This window comes from Chlorocebus sabaeus, chromosome X (genome assembly GCF_047675955.1).
Source record: "Chlorocebus sabaeus isolate Y175 chromosome X, mChlSab1.0.hap1, whole genome shotgun sequence".
Lineage (NCBI taxonomy): Eukaryota > Metazoa > Chordata > Mammalia > Primates > Cercopithecidae > Chlorocebus > Chlorocebus sabaeus.
Genome location: NC_132933.1, coordinates 106,243,525 through 106,265,534, shown reverse-complemented (window position 1 = coordinate 106,265,534; position 22,010 = coordinate 106,243,525). Strand labels below are relative to the sequence as shown.

Below are 22,010 nucleotides of genomic sequence, written 5' to 3'. Positions count from 1 at the left end.
TAAGAATGTCTGGGATACTTTTGTCTAAGTGAAAAAAATCAAAGTCCAGAAAAGCATAGTAGGAGCAGCCAGGCAAGGTGACTCACATCTGTAATCCCAGCATTTTGGGAGGCCAAGGCGGGTGGATCACCTGAGGTCAGGAGTTCGAGACCAGCCGGGCCAACATGGTGAAACCCTGTCTCTACTAAACATACAAAAAAGTAGCTGGGCATGGTGGTGCATGTCTGTAATCCCAGCTACTCGGGAGGCTGAAGCAGGAGAATTGCTTGAACCTGGGGGGCAGAGGTTACAGTGAGCCAAGATAGTGCCACAGCACTCCAGCCTTGGCAACAGACAACAGAGCGAGACTCTGTCAAAAAAAAAAAAAAAGAAAAAGAAAAGAAAAGAAAGAAATTTCTAATGTCTAGGTAGTCAAGTTTATCACTCTGTAGCTATGTATTTTCTGAATTGGGGATTGCTTAGAAAGGCTATCAGCCACCACAAAACTATCAAAACTTTTAACTTCTCTATCACTTTTATGGTTATCTTGTATACATTTAAATCTCTAATCCATCTGTAATTTACTCGGGGGCTCAGAGTGAGATGAGTAATTTACTTTTATGGAGTTTCTTCCCTCCATAAATGCCTAGCCAGATTTTTCTAATGACATCTTTTCTGCAGAGATTTAAGATACTTTTATTATGAAGTAACCTCTGACACTGTACTTCTAGGATCTGTTAATGGTTATTAACTGTCATTATCATTGTCATGTTTAGCTCTGTGTTACTGGAAGCCTGACAATGGAATGACGGCTGTTTTACTGGGTCTGAGAGATAAGGAAGGAAGGAAACCCAAGTTTTTCCTACTGTCTACTCTCACTTGACACAACACTTCCGACACCAGATGTAATCCCAGGCCCCAGGCTGTTCCCCCACATACCAAGCCGTTCTCTCTGGACACCAGCTGGGTGTGCTCTTAAGTCAATTCCATTCTGACACCGTCTACCTGGAGTTAGCGTCAGCTCCCACAGGTTGAGAGCTTAGTCCCACAAGACTGCCCCAGCTTGAGATGTCAGTCACAAGTAGGGTGTCACCTATACATCTGACTGATGGGCCACAAATTGGGGGTTCCCATGAACCCCTCCTGAAGATTGATTAATTTGCTAGAGTGAGTTTCAGTTTCCCTGAGTTTCCCCTATTTGTTATAAAGGATATTACAGGCCAAGCGCGGTGGCTCATGCCTGTAATCCCAGCACTTTGGGAGGCCAAGGCGGGCTGATCACCTGAGGTCGGGAGTTTGAGACCAGCCTGACCAACATGGAGAAACCCCATCTCTACTACAAATACAAAATTAGCCGGGTGTGGTGGCACATGCCTGTAATCCCAGCTACTCAGGAGGCTGAGGCAGGAGAATCACTTGAACCCAGGAGGCAGAGGTTGCAGTGAGCCAAGATCGCGTCATTGCACTCCAGCCTGGGCAACAAGAGCGAAACTCCATCTCAAAAAAAAAAAAAGTGGGGGGATATTACAGAGGATACAGATGAACCGCCAGATGGAAGAGATGCATAGGGCAAGGGATGTGGGAAGGTCCACGGACCTTTCATGCCCTCTCTGTACTCACTACCATCCGGGCACCACCAAGTGTTCAGCTGTGTGGAAGCTGTCTGAACCCACCCAGTCCTTTGCTTGTTGTTATTGTTGTTTTTGAGAAACAAGGTCTTGCTCTGTCCCCCAGGCTGGAGAACAGTGGTGCAATCTTGGCTCACTGCAGGCCCAACCTCCTGACCTCAAGTGATCCTCCCTCCTCAGCCACCCATAGTGCTGGGATCACAGGAGCCAGCCACCACACCCAGCCACAGTGGGGTTTTTATGGAGGCTTCATCACAGAGGCATGATCATCATTGGCCCTTGGTAGTCAACTCAGCCTTCATCTTCTCTCCCCTCCCAGGAGTTTTGAGGATGGAGATGAAATTCTCAACCCTCTAATCCTGTCTGGTTTTCTGGTGACCAGCTCCCATCTGGAAGCTACCTAGGGGCAGCCAGCCACCAGTCATCTCATTAGCATATAAAAGACACTTGGATCACTTCAGAGTCTATTCCAAGGGTTGCAGGAGCTTTTGCCAGGAGACAGGACAAAAACCAAATATATATTTCACAATATCAAACCAGGTGACATTACTCCAGATAAAAATGACTCTGGATTGGTAAACAAACTGCATCTGGACTGGAGGACTGAGTAAACTCTGACTGGCTGGTAGGAAGCCATGGATTGGGGTTTTCTGGGCACATTGTCACTCAGTGATATGTAACTGGGCACATCTTTTGCTGGGACCCTGGAAGCCATGCCACTGGGACCATTACAAGAGATATTGGTCTATGGAACAGGTTAGAGCTTCCAAGCAACATTTGTTTCATCCTAGCACTCAGCAGTGTGGTTTTGTTCCCTGGCAGTGGAGCTCTCACGAGGGAGGGGCAGTTTGGGCTAACAGCTCCTGGATTGCTCTGAGAAGCCCTCCTGCTGGAGAAACCTGCCTGTCACCGCCCTCTGGCAGGCTGGCTTTCCTGTCCCCTCTCCTGCACAGCTGGGTAAACTAGTGCCACTGTGGCTGATTTGGGCCTTACGGGTACAACGAGTGGCTTGAATTGAAGGCCACCAAGTGTGGGTGTGACAGGATGGGATCTGGAGCAGAAACAGGTGGGTTATTAGTCTTTGCGAGGAATTGGGGCCCTCGTAGAAGTGAGTTCTTGTTTGGTGGTGACAAGGCCAAGCACAGACCTTTCCCCTTTTGCCTCAGTCAGCTGCTCGGGCCACAGACCTCTGGCTTCCTGTTTTTGTTTCATGATTGATGAGCGAAGGTTAGAACGGTTTGTCATGATTGATTAGCTATGTTTAGAACTGTTCGTTGTAGCTCTGTGTCCCCTGCAAAGCCTGCTCTGTCAGCCCCAGGCAGGACTGACTTCCTCCTTTGTGGACCACCCGGACCCTGTCCTACATCTGTCACTGTCCCTGTGAGGCAGGCTTCCTCGCTGCCTCGGTTTCATCTATGAGTGTGTAAGTGCCGCTTTTCTCCCTCCACTAAACTGAAGCTCCTTGAGTTCAAGAGGTGTGGTTTTGTATCAGTCTTTACTTCACAGGACTTACCAGTCTGGCCTCTATTCAGTAAACATGTGTTGAATGAATGAATTTCCAGGGTGAGATATTTCTCATACCCTGTCTGTTTCTCCTATAAAGTTCAAAATGATTTTAGTCATATAGATACTCTATGTAATATACTATGCCAAACTGACTAGTGACTGGCATAAGAACAATTATATAAGAAAGGCCAGGCCGGGCACGATCGCTCACGCCTGTAATCCCAGCCCTTTGGGAGGCCAAGGTGGGCAGATCACAAGGTCAGGGGTTCGAGACCAGCCTGGCCAACATGGTAAAACCCCGTCTGTACTAAAAATACAAAAATTAGCCGGGCATGGTGGTGGGCTCCTGTAGTCCCAGCAACTCTGGAGGCTGAAGCAGGAGAATTGCTTGAACCCGGGAGGCAGAGGTTGCAGTGAGCCGAGATTACGCCACTGCACTCCAGCCTGGGTGACAGAGCAAGACTCAGTCTCAAAAAAAAAAAAAAAAGCAAAGGCCAGTGTGGATGCGGGAGCCAGACCACATGGATTCGACTCCCTCATTCCTGGCTGTGCGACCTGGGCTAGTTACTTAGGCTCTGTGCGCCTCACACTCTTCATCTGTCAAGTTTCTCCTAGAGGGCACAGAGTAAGCCCTCCATGTGCGTGAGGTGCCATGTCCCGGTGCCCCAGGCTGGTCCTGGCATGCTAAAGAGGAATGTGCCATTACAGGAATCATTGACCTTCAAGGACGTGTTTGTGGACTTCACCCTGGAGGAGTGGCAGCAACTGGACTCTGCCCAGAAGAACCTCTACAGGGATGTCATGCTTGAGAACTACAGCCACCTGGTGTCCGTGGGTGAGGGACCGCGCCACGGGGTGATGCAGAATGCCCCCAGTACTGTGTTTCTTTCTCAGCTGCTCCAAGCTCCGGGGCCTGGGAACAATGAGTGTGGGTTACCACCCTCAGTGAGTTTGGGTTACAACCCACTGTGCAGTATTCGTAGTCCCCGTTGGACTCTGGAGAGCATATTGGTGCCCTTGCTTGCTATGTGAATGTTCTGTACTGAGGGGCAGATAGCTGTGTGCTTGGGGCCATCCCCGAGGCCGTGCCACCTTCAGCCTGCAGGGGTGGGCCTAGGTTCTGGAATTCCTCAGCGTTAATAACGAAGTCCTATGTCATGTCCCCTGAACAGGGTATCTAGTTGCGAAGCCAGATGTGATCTTCAGGTTGGGACCAGGAGAAGAGTCCTGGATGGCAGATGGAGGGACCCCGGTACGGACCTGTGCAGGTGAGGACAGGCCAGGTGAGTCAGGCCGGGGAAAGGAGACCAGGTTGGTTGGTGACAGCTTGGCCTCTGGGATGAGCTCAGGAGCTCTTCTGAGAGCCCCGGACTTGTGGACATGCCTAGGCTCTGATGAGCGGAACTGTTGTCATGTCCAAATGAGGCCTCTGCCTGGCCGCCAGTTACAGTCTCTGCGTTCTTTGCTTGGCGTTCAGATAGATTGTGGCCACTCTTGTTCTGAGATCCCATTTCTACCTTCCAGCCTCCTGGCTTGTTAGTGAGAAGTGCCAAGCCTCTTCTCATTCCTCTCCCACCACCTTTCTGGAAGCTTTTAAGACTTACTCTCCCACCTTCTTGGCCTTTTGTATTTTCACCATGGTAGATGTATTAATAGATGTCAGCATTTCCTCTTTATTGGGCATACTGTGGGCCCTTTCAGGCTGAAATTTGGACTGTTTTTTTGTTTGTTTGTTTTTTGTTTTTTGTTTTTGTTTTTGTTTTTTGGCCTAAGGTAGATTATCATACCTGTTTTTTTTTTGAGTCACTATGGACACCAAAGCTTTGCCAGTGACCTTTTCCCAACCAGGTACCCACCACGTTCTTGCCTGCTGTCACTTTGTGGTTAACACTGTAAACCTCACACCATTTTCTGTTTTCTCTACTTATTTCTTCTCAGACTGTTACAAATCTGACTTCATACTACTTGTTACCAGATTCCTCCATTTTTCAATACATCCTTCCCACTCAACTCTTGTTTTTGTTATAATCTCTTTACTTATTCAAAAAATAAACACACTCGAGAGGACATTACTCCCAAGGTGGAATACTTCAGTGAACCATATTTTAGTCCTGCATAGAGCTGCTTTTTCCTTGTCTGTTTTTCCTGTGGGCTGCCTACAAGGATCCAGAAACTCTTCTGATACACTGGTCTGCTCTTTCTCTCCCCTTCATAATACCCCCTTCACTGGCCCATGGCAAAGAAGCCTGTTTAGAATGCTGTTACTCTTCAGAGGGTGATCCATGAACCAGCAGCCTGGGCATTGTTGGGGCACTAAGTAGAAAATCAGAATCTGAGGCCCCACTCTAGATTTTCTGAAGGAGAATGTGCATTTCAACAAGCTCCCCAGGGACTCCATAGACACAGTAAAGCTTGAGAATCACTGCTCATTAGAGATTAATTTCAGAGCATCAGCTGTAGTCAGGTGCTGGTCCCAAAGACTCCTCAGATGGCTTCCTCCAGAACCCACTCCTCGGCACACACACCTATTCTCTGAGATCCTCCCTGTGCTGGCATTTGTGGCTCCCACCATTCTGTAGCTTCCTCCAGGAATGTTTTGGGTGATGATAACCTCTTTGTTGCTCAGTGTAATTCCATATCTGCTGCTTTGAGATTCATCAGGATTTCTGGTGTGCTGATGGTATGCTTGGTTTCTTCCAGTGATGCCTGGAATTGTAATGACTGTATGTCTTGTTCTCATTTCAGTGCTGTCCTAGAAGGGAGGAAAAGCAAATTCAGGCACAGTCTACCCTCCTGAGTCCCAATTCCCTCATAAGAAAAACTATTATATTAAAATACAGACATTTATATATTCAGTCTAAGTGCAGAACAGTATAGGCTAAAAAGTAATCTTAGGTGCATTCCCAATCACACCCCCCAAGGGCAGCTTCTTCTAAAGATTTCTCTTTTTGGTTCTGGTGAGCACCTCCATAGGTTTAGGGAATACCTTTATATCTGCATTTTATGGGTTTTCAGTTTTATCTTCCCTCTATGAAAAGTAAGGATTTCCCTCACACTTTGGCCTTCCACTCCCCAGCTCTTCACAAGTTTGTTATATGCTTATTTTTAGTTCCTTTATTGGTTACATTTGTAACTTTAAATAATATAGCTATGCATTTCATATGGTAACTTTAAAAAAAATATAGCTAAGTGCCAGTGGCTCATTTCTTTAGCTCAAACACAACCCCTAGACATAAGAGCCTACATCTTGTTCTGACTTGTTCCAGTGTGGGACTGGTGGAAGACATTCAATAAATATTGCACTGATTGATTTGGACCTGGGCAGAGGAAGGAGCTTTGTTATTCATCCACATACAAGTGGCTAAGAGCATGAACTGTGGAGCCACATAGCCTGGACTGGACTTCTGGCCACTTTCCTCACTAGCTATCACTGTGTACACATTGGTTGGCCTCTCTACCTGTTGTGGGGCTAATGATAGAACTGAATGATTTTCAGAAATTAATGAGTTGATCCATGTAACGCACCTAAAAGGGTGCCTGGCATAAAGGGAACACTCAACAAATGTTATCACTGTTTTTATTGTTGTTATTATCCATAAAAAACGTTTTCTTTAATTTAATGTAGTGGTTGTTAACCAGAGATGTATTACATAGTTACCTGTGGATCTATCAGAATACTCATGAGTAGGCCCCACTGTAGAAATTGTTTCAGAAAGCCTAGGGTAGGCCTGGTTATGTGCATTTTGAGTGACACTCCAGAGGGTTCTGATGCCCATCTTTGGTTAAGATCCACTACTTGAAATACCTGCTGAGAGGAATTACAAGGAAATAGGAGACAGCAATGAGCATGCGAGCAGGATGGGATGGAAAGACAGGAGCACATGGACTCACTCCTAGACAGCTCTCCAAACTCCCAGGGTTGGAAGCAGAATGCAGCAGAAAGCAACTTGAATTTCTTCCCTGTTTCTCCATATTTGAATCTATTTCAGGAACTCTATTTTTCCCTCTGTCTCCTGGATGAAACCTCTGGCTGGTCCCATAAGTTCACTGGTCATTCTGAGATAATACAAATCTTCTGGGAACTGTTCCTTTCAAGAGTAGCCTCATTACAGTAATGAAAACTGTCCAGTCTCATGTAGTAGTACAAACTGAAATTTATTTCAAGTTTGTTGATCTTTTCATAGAAGTTTTAGCTTTGTTAATTTTCTCTACCATTTTTCTGTTTTATTGATTTCTTTTACTTTTATTTTCTTTTTCCTACTTACTTTCAGTTTACTTTGCTGTTTTTTATCTAGCTTCCCCCAACATTTTATTATGAAAATTTTTATATAAAACAAGTAAAAGAATTGTAGATTGAACACCCATATAATACCTCCACCTAGATTTATAATAACTATAAACATTTTGCTATATTTATCCCCTGTCCATCTGCCAGTTCCTCCAATTTCCATAAATTCGATTTATTTTTTTTATAGCGCATTTCAAAGGAAGTTACAGAGATCAGTACCCTTAACCCCTAAGTACCTCCACAGGCATATCATTAATTAGAGTTCAATATTTGTTAGTACTTTATCATTAGTACTCATGAAGTATTTTAATAAAACAGAATGCCCTTATGGCACCATATGATCTTTGGCCATACATGTTAACGTTTGAACGTAATTTTCTATATGTGTTTTTATATGTGATCATTATATATTTATGTTGATGTGACTGCATTCCTTTTATTTTTTCAAATGAAATTGATTAAGGTATAATGTACATACCATGAAATTTATCTTTCTTAGGTGTACAGTTGTATAGTTTTGACAAATATGTAGCTGTGTAATTACTACTACTACAATAAAAGTGTTGGACATTTTCATCCCCCACAAAAAACTCCATGTTTCCTTTTATAATTCAGTCTCTCTCCTCATCCCAGGCTTGACCTCTTTTCCTTCTAGTTTGGTTCTTTCTACAATGTCATGTGGCTGGCTTCTTTCACTTACCTTAATGCATTTTAGGTTCATCCATGTTGTGGCATGTATCAGTTTGTTCCTTTTGATAGCTGAGTAGTGTTCCAGTTTGTCTGTCGATGGACCAGTTAATGCACATTTGAATTGTCCCGGGTTTTTTTTGGTTATTATGAATGAAGCTGGCAAACATTCTTGTACAGGCATTTCTGTGGATCTGTGTTTTCATATCTCTTGGGTAAATATCTGGAGTGAGATTGCTTGGCCATATGGTAAGCATATGTTTAACTTTATAAGACATTGGGCCGGGTGTGGTGCCTCACGCCTGTAATCCCAGCACTTTGGGAGGCCAAGGCGAGTGGGTCACTTAAGGTCAGGAATTTGAGACCAGCCTGGCCAACATATAGTGAAACTCCGTCTCTACAAAAAATGCAGAAATTAGCTGGGTGTGGTGGCACATGCCTGTAATCCCAGCTACTTGGGAAGCTGAGGCAGGAGAATTGCTTGAACCCAGGAGGTGGAGGTTGCGGTGAGCCGAGATCATGCCACTCTACTCCAGCCTGGGTGACACAGTGAGACTCTGTCTCTCAAAAAATAATAATAAGATATTGTCAAACTGTTTTCTAGTGTGGCTGTACTATTTTGTTTTCCCACCAACAACACACCTTTCTAGTAGGTATATAGGGGGATCTCATTGTGATTTAAATTTACATTTCTGTAATGATCAGTGATGTTGAGCATGTTTTCATGTGCTTATTTGCCATCTGTATATGTTCTGTGGTGAAGTGTCTATTGTAATCTTTTGCCATTGTTTGTTATTAAATTGTGAGAGTTCTTTATATATTGTGGATATAAGTCCTGACCAGCTATGTGTTTTGCAAGTATTTACTCCTAGGCTGTGGCTTGATTGTTCATAACAGTATCTTTTGAAAAACAAATGTTTCTGTTTTTATAAAGTCCAATTTATTAAATTTTTCTTTTACGGTTCATGCTTTTTGTGTCCTCTTTAGAAAATCTCTCACTAACCCAGGGTAACAGAGATTTTTTCTGTATGTTTTCTTCCAGGAGATTCATAATTTTAGTTCTTATATTTAAGTCTATGACTGTTAATGACTTAATTTTTGTATCTGGTATGAGGTGAAGGTCAACATATTTTTATATTATTTTTACATATGCATTTCCAATTGTTCCAGTAATATTTTTGAAAAGAATATTATTTCTTTTTCTCAGATCAACAAGTGATCCATTTATTATTTGACATCTACTTTAAAATGATGCCAGGTGTGGTGCCTCACACCTATAATCCCAGCACTTTGGGAGACTGAGGCAGGAGGATCCCTTGAGCCCAGGAGATTGAGACCAGCCAGGGCAACATAGTGAGACCCCGTCTTTACTAAAAAATTAGCTGGGCATGGTGGTGCGCACCTGTAGTCCTAGCTACTCGGGAGGCTGAGGCACAAGAATTGCTTGAACCCAGGAGGCAGAGGTTGCAGTAAGCCAAGACCGCACTGCTGCACTCCAGCACTCCAGCACTCCAGCCTGGGCAACAGAGCAAGACTCTGTCTCAAAAAAAAAATGTTAATAGTAAGAATTTCACTGGGGAACTGGGATATATAAAATAATCTAATGAAAACTGAAAATTAAGAATTTAATATATATATAAAAGAAACACAAAATTTAAAAAGCAACAACAAAAGAAGAATTTCATATATAGACTTAATAGCAGATTAACCAGAGCAGAAGAGAGGTTAAGTAAGAAAGATAAGTTACTATCAAATATTCAGTCTATTCCAGACTGTTCTTTCTTAATTAACTTACTTTGGCATCCTTTTTGAAAAGTATTTGAACATATGTGTCACTCTGTACACCAATACAGGTTGAGTATCCCTAATCCAGAAATCCAAAATCCTAAATGCTCCAAAATCCAAAATTTCTTGAGCACCGACGTGGCATCCAAAGGAAATGCTCATTGAAGCATTTCAGATTTTATGTTTTCAGGTTAGGCTGCTGAACCAGTAAATATATAATGTAAACATTCTGGAAACCAAAAATATCTGAAATCCCAAAACACTGCTGGTTCCAAGCATTTTGGATAAATGATACACAACCTGTACCACATGTCTTAATTGCTGTAGCCTTATATTATGTGTTTACATCAGGTAGTATGAGTCCTCTTACTTTGTTCTTCCTTTTTGTAATGTTGTAGCTAGTCTAGGTCTTTGGTATTTTCCTAGAAATTTTAGAATCAGCTTGTCAATTTTTGCAAAAAAGCCTGCAGGGGGTTTTGACATTGCATGGAATCTGTGGATAATTGATGTGCAATATTGAGTCTTCTAAAGCAAAATATGGTATATCTGTCTATTTCAGTCTTTTAAATTTTATTTCCGTAATATTTGATAGTTTTGAATGGATAGGTCTTGCACATATTTTGTTTAATTTACCCCTGTGTTTTATGTTCTTTCAAGGTAATGTAAATGGGGTGTGTGTATGTACATAGTTGTTTTGTATTTCATTTTCCTATTGCTCATTGCTAATTTATAGAAGTGTAATTGATCTTTCCACATTGGCTTTGTATCCTGGAACCTTTTAATAACCTCACATATTAGTGCTAGTAGCTCTTTTATAGATGGTTTGGTATTTTCTACATAAACAATCAGGTAGTTATGAATAAGGACAGCTTATTTCCTTTCCCAGTCTGGATGCCTTTACTTCTTTTTCTTACTTTATTGTACTTGCTGACTAGGATCTTCAGTATAATGTTGACTCAGGTAGGGAGGGCAACATACTTGCCTTGATCCTGATCTTAGGACAAAAGCATTTACTCTCTTACCATTAGGCCTAATTTTACTTGTAGGTTTTTTCATAATGACCTGATAAAGGTTGAGGATATTTCCTTCTAATCCTGATTTTCTGAAAGTTTTTTTTATTATGAATGGATGTTATAAATTATTTTTATGGATCAATTCCTATGATTGTGTTTTTTCTCCTTTAGACCATTACTTCCCATGTAATTATTGATATTATTGGATTTACAGGTACCATTTTATTATTTCTTTTCTGTTCATCCCACCAACCAAACTTCTTTTTGGTTTTTTGTTATTTTACTTCACCATCCTTCTCTTTGGAATATTTGACTATTTTTTAAATTAAACATTCTATGTTAAGATAATCGTAGATTCCCATGCCCTGTAGGAAAAAATAAAGATAAATCTCATGTATTCTACCCAGTTTCTACTAATGGTGACATCTTGAAAAACTATACTACAAATCACAACAAGGATATTGACATTGAAAAAGTCAAGATACGGAACATTTCCATTACTACAAGGGTCCCTCATATTGCCTTTGTATAGCTATACCCATTCCTTCCCACCCCACCCCTTCTTAAGCCCTGGCAACTACTAATTTGTTCTCCATTTCTATAATTTTGTCATTTCAAGAATATTACATAAATGAGGTCATACAGTATGATACTTTATGGGATTAGTTCTTTTCACTCAGCGTACTTCTCAGTTGGATTCATCCTGTTGTGAGTACCCAGAGTTTCTTCTTTTTTGTCACTGAGTAATATTCCACCAAATGGATGTACCACAGTTTGTTTAGCCATTCACCATTTGAAGAACATTCCTGTTTTCAACTTCATTGATTTCTGCTCTGATTATTTCTTTTCTTCTGCTTGATCTTTATTTCTAATATATGCATTCAGTGCTATAAATATCCCTCTCATTGCTGTGTCCCACAAATTATGATATGTTGCATTTTCATTTAATTCAAAATAGTTTCAAATTCCCCTTACGACTTGTTTAGAAGTAAGTATATCTTTAAATTTCCAAATATTTGCGGTTTTCCAAGTATCTTTCTCATTGATTTTTGTTGTAATACTGTTTTTGCACATAATATGATTTCTTATAAATTTGTACAGGTTTGTTTTAAGACCCAGAATATGTTGTATCTTGGTGAATGTTTCATATGCACTTGAAAAGAATGTATATTCTGCTGTTGTTGGATGCAGTGTTCTCTGAATGTCAATTAGGTGAAGTTGGTTGATGGTGCTGTTCAGATTATCTATATCCTTGCTGGTTTTCTGTCTACTTGTTCTATCAATTATTGAGAGAAAGTGTTGAAGTCTCCAACAATAATTGTGGATTTGTCTGTTTCTCTTTCAGATGTATCCATTTTTGCCTCATGTATTTTGAAGTGCTGTTATTAGGTACATACACTTTTAGGATTGTTATTTCTTCTCAAAGAATTGACTGTTTTATCATTTTGTAATGTCCTTCTTTGTGCCAGAAAATCCTTCTTGTTCTGAAGTCATTGTCTGAAATTAATGTAATTTCTCCAGCTTTCTTTTGGTTAGGTTTTCATGGTATATCTCCATCCCTTTACACATCTCTCTACAGAGAGTTTCCTTATACCTCTCTCTACCCGCCCCCACCCCGCCAATTTCCCCTAATAGTAACATCTTGCATTAGTATGGTACATGTGTTACAACTGGTGAATGAATACATTATTATTAACTAAAGTCACATCTTACATTAAGGTTCACTCTTTGTGTTGTTCAGTTCTATGGGTTTTGTCAAATGCATAAAAATCCACCATTACTGTTTCATACAGAATAGTTTTACCGCCCTAAAAATCCCCTGTGCTTTGCTTTTTCATCCCTTTTTCACTCTCTCCTGGCAAGTACTGATCTTTTTACTATCTCTATAGTTTTGCCTTTTCTAGAATGTCATATAGTTGGAATCATATAGTATGTAGCCTTTTCAGACTGGCTTCTTTCAAATAGCAATATGCATTTAAGTTTCCTCCATGTCCATGGCTTGATAGCCCATTTCTTTTTATTGCTGAATAATATTCCATTGTGGATCACTTTGTTTATCCATTCACCTATTGAAGGACATCTTGGTTGCTTCCAGTTTGGGGCCATTATGAATGAAGCTGCTATAAACATCATGTGCAGGCTTTTCTGTAGACATAAGTTTTCAACTCATTGTGGTTCATTTCCTTTTGAAGTTTGTAATTTTTTTTACTGTGAACTCCTTTTCAGTGAGAGTTATTTTCCATGGAAATTCTGTGTACCCTAAGCTATGAAAGCATCACTGCAGAACTATTTGGATTGCCACTGCTGGGGCCCACTGGTTTCACTAATGCAGGAACAATTTATAGGTGAATTTATCAACTTCGGGGGTTTTGTATTATACTTCAAATGTCCATTTGGAATGCACTCCTACATGTGGTACAGGACTGTGGTTCTGACTTCTTGTAAGTAACCCCTGATTCTTCTTAACATTTTCATTAGCCAGTGGGTGACATCTTTCTAGTTCCTATTTTACACACAGAGATGTCCTTTGTGACTCCCAGCTTTAACCAGGTAGCTCAATTCTAATTCTCTGCACAGTTGTGCCCTGTGGCCTAGAATTCACTTCACACTCATGATTAGAGCCTTAGTCCCCCAACTGCAAAGCCACACAGCTTCAATTTCTGTTCACCCCCTCACTTTAAATTTCTTCTTCATTTTTGTCACATAATAAATTTATTTTCTGGTTTGAGCTTGGCTGCATATTAAATTATTTTTGTTAAATTTGAGCCAGCATTTCTTTGTACTTGCACTCAGGGGAGGTGGTGGTGGTGGGACATGGGGAGGGTCCATCCACATCAGCTCAAGTCATGTTGATAGGAGTTCACTGCTTGGGCATTTAGGGATTAATGTTATTCCATAATATTCCAGTGGAAAGACTTAACAAGTTTGATGATTCATTCATTTTCTTCTAGAAGTCTGGCAAGTTGATGAGCAGATAGATTGCTACAAGGAAAGCCAAGACAAACTTCTGTGGCAAGCTGCATTCATAGGCAAGGAAACACTGAAGGATGAAAGTGGTCAAGAATCCAGAACATGTAGAAAAAGCATTTATCTGAGCACAGAATTTGATTCTGTAAGACAAAGACTCCCTAAATATTATTCATGGGAAAAGGCATTCAAAACATAATTTAAACTTTCTTAGTCAAAATAGAAGCTATGTAAGAAGGAAAGATGATGGATGTAAGGCATATTGGAAAGTATGCCTCCATTCTAATCTTCATAAAGCTCGACCTGCAGAGAGATTTTTTGACCCTAATCAACGAGGGAAAGCCCTCCACCAAAAGCGAGCCCTTAGAAAAAGTCAGAGAAGTCAAACGGGGGAGAAACTCTACAAATGTACTGAATGTGGAAAAGTGTTTATCCAGAAAGCAAACTTAGTTGTACATCAAAGAACTCACACCGGAGAGAAACCTTATGAATGCTGTGAATGTGCAAAAGCCTTCAGCCAGAAGTCAACCCTCGTAGCACACCAGATAATTCACACAGGGGAGAAGCCCTATGAATGCAGTGAATGTGGAAAAACCTTTATCCAGAAGGCACCACTTATTAAACATAAGAAAATTCATATGGAGAGAGACCCTATAAATGCAGTGTCTGTGAGAAAGCCTTTAGTGGGAAGTCAACTCTCATTAAACATCAGATCATTCATATGGGAGAAACCTTACAAATGTAATAAATGTGGGAAATATTTTAGTGTTAAATCAACTGTCATTGTATATCACAGAACATAAATGCGTAAGTTGCATGCTATTGTGAGTAGTGTGATGAAATTTTACATTGTCCTGCTGTTTCCTGCTCAGGATGCAAATCAGTGAACCCTTTTTTTTTTTTCTTTTTTTTTTTGAGACAGTCTTGCTCTGTCATCCAGACTGGAGTGCAGTGGCACAATCTTGGCTCACTGCAACCTCCACCTCCCGAGTTCAACCGATTCTCCTGCCTCAGCCTCCCGAATAGCTGGGATTACAGGTGCATGCCACCATACCCAGCTAATTTTGTATTTTTAGTAGAGACAGGGTTTCACCATGTTGGCCAGCCTGGTCTTGAACTCCTGACCTCAAGTGATCTGCCTGCCTCAGCCTCCCAAAATGCTGGAATTACAGGCGTGAGCCACTGCACCCGGCCTGAATCATCCTTTTGTCCAGTATTATATCCATGCTGTATATGCTACCTGCCCATTAGTCCCTTAGCTGTCTCAGTTGTCAGATTGACTGTCATGGGATTGCAGTGCTTGCATTAAAGCTACCCTTATTGTATAATGACCCCAAAGTACAAGAGTAGTGATGTTGGCAATTTGCATACGCCAAAAATAAGTTATAAAGTGCTTCCTTAAAGTGAAATGGTTAAAGTTCTTGACTTAATAAAGAAACAAAATGTATGCTGAGGTTGTTAAGATTTATAGTAAGAATGAATCTTCTATCCAGGAAATTGTGAAGAAGGAAAAAGAAACTTGTGCTAGTTTTGTTGTCACATCTCAAACTGCAAAAGTTATGGCCACAGTGCCTGATAAATGCTAAGATGAAAAAGACATTAAATTTGTGGGTGGAAGGCATGAATAGAAATGGGTTCTGACAGCAATCAGGTTCGGTACTATTCACAGTTTCAGGCATCCGCTAGGGATCTTGGAACATATCCCCCATGGATAAAGGAGGACTACTGTACATTGTCATATTGTGCATCAAAGAATTCATTGAGTGTAATCATGTAAATCTAATATACATTTTTTTTAAAAAGCCCTCATATCATTTAGCCTTTGGTAGATGTAAGAAAACTCAAAAGTTACTCAAATCATTCAATAAATGATAATTTATTTATTTATTTATTTTGAGAAAGGTTCTCACTCTGTCACTTAGGCTGGGATGCAGTGGCATGATCACGGCTCACCAGAGCTTCGACTTCCCAGGCTCAGGTTATCCTCCCACCTCAGCCTCCCGAGTAGTGGGGACCATAGGCACCCGCCACTACACCCAGCTAATTTTTGTATTTTTTGTAGATGGGGTTTCGCCATGTTGCCCAAGCTAGCCTCGAACTCCTGGGCTCAAGTGATCTGCCCACCTCAGCCTCCCAGAGTGCTAGAATTACAGGTGTGAGCCACTGTGACCAGCCAATAAATGACAAATTCCTTACTCATGAGTTTTAATACATTGTACATCAAATTTATGAAGGGTCAAAACCATGAAGATAGCAAACACTGGAATGCCTTTGGAAAGAAGCGAGGTGTCATCTTATATCAGAGCACTTATGTTCAGCAAACATCAATTTAATAAATTTGATAACCCAGTTTTCCTGTATAATATAAGGAAAATCATGTCTCAGATATGTCATCATCCATTTTATAGAAAAGATCGCAGGGGTTACAGTCAAGCACTCAATTATAAATTATACACACATTCTCAGTAGAACAGGTTTAGAAGCTTCTGAAAGTATAAATACATTTTATAATCAGGAGGACAGAGGAAAAACATATTAATCCTTACTAGGCCAATCTCCAAGATTATCTGTAAATAGATAATCCCTAAATAGATTAGTTTCAGAGCACATGAGCCAGCGGGATTCTCAAATAGACCTTGCACATGTATTTTATCTGTCATCAGTACAAAAGTGGAAGCATCTTATGGAGAAAGATACTCTTCTGGGATACTTTTCTTGAAAAGTCAAAATTTATTCCCAAAAAAGTAATTATGGTGGGGCAATAGGAGGTTCAGAATTTCTAGGAAAGATCCTATAAGAGCAGTATTAATTGAAATAAAAATAAGCAACTTGAATATCCAGTAATAGGTGATAGAGTAACTTGATATATTCATAAATTGGAATCATGCTTCCCTTAATGATTCATATTTTAAGGAGTTTGGAAAATGTTCATAGTAAACTAAGACTATAAAACTATAATTTGTGTTGTAAAACGGCATATATATAAGAAGGATATGGCCAGGCGTGGTGGCTCATGCCTGCAATCCTAGCACTTTGGGAGGCCAAAGCGGGCGAATCACCTGAGGTCAGGAGTTGGAGACCAGCCTGGCCAACATGGCGAAACCCCATCTCTACTAAAAATACAAAAATTAGCCAGGTGTGGCAGCGCGTGCCTGTAATCCCAGCGACTCGGGAGGCTGAGGCAGGAGAATCCCTTCAACCCAAGAGGAGGAGGTTGCAATGAGCTGAGATCGCGCCACTGCACTCTAGCCTGGGCAACAGAGTGACATTCCATCTCAAAAAAAAAAAAAAAAAAAAAAAAGGATATGCGATATGCGCCATTATGAGTTCAGTTGTCTCTGGGTTGTAGGAATATAGGCAAATTTTTTATTAGTAAAAAGTTAGATACATGTGTATATATTTATATTACATTTCTATCTTGTCTGTGTTTATTCTCACATGTGGAGAGAAATACACAAAAAAGGAAGAAAAGAGAAGAAACTACACCCTACTATTAACACTTATATTTGGAACTAAAATTACTCATTTTTTAATGCTTCTGATTATACTCTCAAATTTCAAGAAACTACCAAGGAGGATTATTTAAAATGTCTTTTATGTAGTTTTCTTTATCCTTCCTTATTTTTCTGTTCAGTTTTATTTTCAATATATTACACTATTCTGCTACTTTCTATTCTGCACACATCATCCCACTTTGACACGTCTAAACATATTCTCTATTTTCCATATGGTTGTCTGTTTGATCTCATTGTTAGAAGAATATATTCTACAACGTTGAGAAAGTGTATCTTAGGATTTTAACTGGGAGAGTGATTTTCTAATGAGAGCTAAAGCATCATCTTGCTTTTACACTTCATCCTCACAAATCCTGTGACCTAAATTGGAAGATACCAGATTTTACATATGAGAAAACACTGTAGTGAGTAACTGAAGGTCCCATGGGTAAGAACAACAAACTGACAAAAACCCAAACCTTCAGAAACCACATATAAATTCTGATACCGGTGATTGCTATTGGATAACTATTTTCTCTTTTCCTCATTTTTCCGTATTCCCTGTCACCAGCTCACAAAATGCACTGTGGTGAGTATCTCTTAATATTGATTCGTTATGAAAGTAAAGGCTTTTCATTTTATAAAAGCATTACATTGATGAATTCCACTGATTCTTATGGCAATACTATTAAGTAGGGAAGATGATGACAGTCCCACCTCCACCAATCAGACATACCCTCTGATATTTTACAGAAGAAAAAGCAAAATCATAAGGAGTTTGTTTACTTAAAACTCTTGGAAAACAAGAAATATAGCAAGCATTAGCCACTGATACACATTCCGTGTGGCGCCATGCAGGCAATCTGTGTTCCTCTGCGATGTCTTTCATCCCTCTACACCGCACCCAATGGAAGAGAGGAGGGAACATCTTATGTGGTAATTTAGTATCTTCTCATTTTTGTCTTGGATTTAAATGTTGAATAAGAAAGTAATGACCAGACCCTCATTTCCATGTATATTGTAGTTGGTATTGCCAGGCCAGCAATCATGCTGCAATAAGTTGTTGGTGGGGCAGGGGGTGGAGGATGGGGAGATAAGTTGAAAAAAGTTTAAAGATATTGCCAAGCTGCGGAAACAATGAGTTCTAGATTAATTAAAATTCCAGAAAGTGAAGTGCTTTTTCTCGGGGAGTTGACAATTGCTGACCATTATGTGGGGGCACTTGCTGATTTTCACTGTGAGCTGAGGATGGGGCTTGGTCTAGGCTGATAGACTTTACAAGAGGAAGAGATCCAGAAGGGCTTTTGGAAGTTATATAGGGCTGACTTAGAAACTAGAAGAGCTTCAAGCACATGACTAGTTTTGTCACAGGACATTTGCTAAGTTTGTGATGGTGTGGGAGGTTAGGGAACTGGGCCAGAAAGGCAGTCTCTGTACTTTGGAAGCAGTCCAAATAAGAGAAGGGGCTTGCCACAGTCATGAGAAAGAAGGCTAAAGAGCTCAGCTGAAAACTCATGAAGGAGAGAACTAAATCTCAAGCAGTTTTTCTAGACCAAACAGGCTCTCCAGCAAAAGTGCAGGAGGGAAACACCTGAGGAACAGTGATGAACAAGAGCTAGGTTGTGTTAGTAACACTAAAGCCCTGATTGTTTAAGGTGATCAGTGCCTTACCTTACCTCTCTTATCTTTAGAGGAAAAGATAAACCCAATAAACTACAGTCTCTACAGTTTGTTTTGTTTTTTTGACTTGGGGTTTCACTGTCACCCCGGCTGGAGTGTAGTGCTGTGACCATGGCTCACTGAGGCCTCAACCTCCTGAGCTCAAGAAATCCTCCCACTCAGCCTCCTACTCAGCCTCTTGAGTAGCTGGGGCTACAGGTATACACTACCATGCCTGGCTAATTTTGTAGTTTTGTGGAGATGGAGTCTTGCTATGTTGCCCAGGGTGGTCTGTAACTCCTGACTTCAAGTGATCCTCCTGCCTCAGCCTCCCAAAGTGCTGGGATTACAGGTGTGAGGCACCACACCCAGTCATCTACAGTTTTTAAAATACACAGTGACCCCAAAATTAAAGATTATTAGATGCGAGAAAAGGCAGAGAAATTCAGCTGTTAGGACAAAATGGGCCAGGCACAGTGGCTCACACCTATAATCCCAGCACTTTGGAATGCCGAGGTGGGAGGACTGATTGAGCCCAGGAGTTTCAGACCAGCCTGACTGATGTGGTTTGGCTGTATCCCCACCCAAATCTCATCTTGAATTGTAGCTCCCATAATCCCCACATGTTGTGGGAGGGACCTGGTGGGGGGTAATTGAATCATGGGGGTGGTTATCCTCATGCTGTTATGATAGTGACTGAGTTCTCACGAGATCTGATGGCTTTATAAGGGGCTGTTTCCCCCTTGCTCAGCACTTCTCTGCTGCCACCATGTGAAGAAGGACATGTTTGCTTCCCCTCCCATCATGATTGTAAGTTTCCTGAGACTTTCCCAGCCATGTGGAACTGCGAGTTAATTCCTTTATAAATTACCCAGTCTAGGGTATTTCTTCATAGCAGCATGAGAATGGACTAACACAGTAAATTGGTACCAGGAGTGGGGTGCTGCTATAAGGACACCTGAAAATGTGGAAGCAACTTTGGAACTGGGTAACAGACAGAGACTGGAACAGTTTGGAGCATTCAGAAGAAGACAGGAAGATGTGGGAAAGTTTGGAACTTCCTAGAGACTTGTTGAATGGCTTTGACCAAAATGCTGATAGTGATATGGACAGTGAAGTCCAGGCTGAAGTGGTCTCAGATGGAGATGCAGAACTTGTTGGGAACTGGAGCAAAGGTGACTCTTGCTATGCTTTAGCAAAAAGACTAGGCCAGGCATGGTGGCTCATGCCTGTAATCCCAGCACTTTGGGAGTCTGAGGTGGGCAGATCACTTGAGGCCAGGAGTTCAAGACCAGCCTCAGCAACATAGTAAAACCCTGTCTCTACCAAAAATACACAAAATCAGCTGGGTGTGGTGGCGAATGCCTGTAATCCCAGGTACTTGGGAGGCTGAGGCAGGAGAATTGCTTGAACCTGGGAGGTGGAGGTTGCAGTGAGCCGAGATCAAACCACTGTACTCCAGAGCCTGGTTGACAGAGTGAGACCCTGTCAAAAAAAAAAAAAAAAAAAAAAAAAAAGGACTAGCAGCAACATTTTGCCCCTGCCCTAGAGATCTGTGTAACTTTGAACTTGAGAGAGATAACTTAGGGTATTTGGTGGAGGAAATTTCTCTCTCTTTTTTTTTTTTTTTTGGTCTTTTTTTTTTTTTTTTTTTTTTAAATCATACTTTAAGTAATAGGTTATATGTGCAGAATGTGCAGGTTTGTCACAAAGGTATACATGTGCCATGTTGGTTTGCTTCACCCATCAACTTGTCATTTACATTAGGTATTTCTCCTAATGCTATCCCTCCCCCAGCCCCCCACCCCCCAAAAAGCCCTGGTGTGTGATGTTCCCTGCCCTGTGTCTAGGTGTTCTGATTGTTCAATTCCCACCTATGAGTGAGAACATACAGTGTTTGGGTTTCTGTTCTTATGATAGTTTGCTGAGAATGATGGTTTCCAGCTTCATCCATGTCCCTGCAAAGGACATGAACTAATCCTTTTTTATGGTTGCATAGTATTCCATGGTATATATGTGCCACATTTTCTTAATCCAGTCTATCATTAATGGACATTTGGGTTGGTTCCAAGTTTTTGCTATTGTGAATAGTGCTGCAATAAAACATGTGTGTGCATGTGTTGTTACAGTACCATGATTTATAATTCTTTGGGTATATACCCAGTAATGGGATTGCTGGGTCAAATGGTATTTCTAGTTCTAGATCCTTGAGGAATCACCACACTGTCTTCCACAATGTTTAAACTAATTTACACTCCCATCAACAGTACAAAAGCATTCCTATTTCTCCACATCCTCTCCAGCATCTGTTGTTTCCTGACTTTTTAATGATCGCCATTCTAACTGGCATGAGATGGTATATCATTGTGGTTTGGATTCGCATTTCTCTGATAACCAGTGATGATGAACGTTTTTTCATATGTCTGTTGGCTGCATAAATGTCTTCTTTTGAGAAGTGTCTGTTCATATCCTTTGCCCACTTTTTGATGGGGTTGCTTTTTTTTTGTCTTGTAAATTTGTATAAGTTCTTTGTAGTTTCTGGATATTAGCCTTTTGAGTTGCCTCTTCACTCTGATGATAGTTTCTTTTGCTGTGCAGAAGCTCTTTAGTTTATTTAGATCCCATTTGTCTATTTTGGCTTTTGTTGCCATTGCTTTTGGTATTTTAGTCATGAAGTCTTTGCCCATGCCTATGTCCTGAATGGTATTGCCTAGGTTTTCTTCTAGGGTTTTTATGGTTTTAGGTGTTACATTTAAGTCTTTAATCCATCTTAATTTTTGTATAAGCTGTAAGGAAGGGATCCAGTTTCAGCTTTCTACATATGGCTAGCCAGTTTTCCCAGCACTATTTGTTAAACAGGGAATCCTTTCCCCATTTCTTGTTTTTGTCAGGTGTGTCAAAGATCAGATGGTTGTAGATGTATGGCGTTATTTCTGAGGCATCTGTTCTGTTCCATTGGTCTATGTATCTGTTTTGGTACCAGTACCATGCTGTTTTGGTTACT

General features: G+C 40.9%; 1 protein-coding gene across 8 annotated transcripts in view; it reads left to right on the top strand.

Moving 5' to 3' along the window:
• KRBOX4 (KRAB box domain containing 4) overlaps positions 1 to 18,946 on the top strand; it is a 31,480-nt gene extending 12,534 nt beyond the window's left edge. Inside the window, exons 4-8 of one of the 8 annotated variants that reach the window (XR_012092035.1) lie at positions 3,822 to 3,948; positions 4,286 to 4,396; positions 12,232 to 12,275; positions 13,113 to 13,231; positions 13,838 to 14,021. Coding sequence is in view for 7 of the 8 variants with exons in the window: in XM_007991477.3 (XP_007989668.3) it covers positions 3,822 to 3,948; positions 4,286 to 4,396; positions 13,838 to 14,052 (453 nt within the window). In the remaining variant the exon portion in view is untranslated. Of the gene's footprint in view, positions 1 to 3,821; positions 3,949 to 4,285; positions 4,397 to 12,231; positions 12,276 to 13,112 lie in introns of all 8 variants that reach the window. The other 7 variants (XM_007991486.3, XM_007991481.3, XM_037992827.2 and 4 more) reach the window with 7 other exon arrangements.
• Positions 18,947 to 22,010: the final 3,064 nt, after the last annotated feature.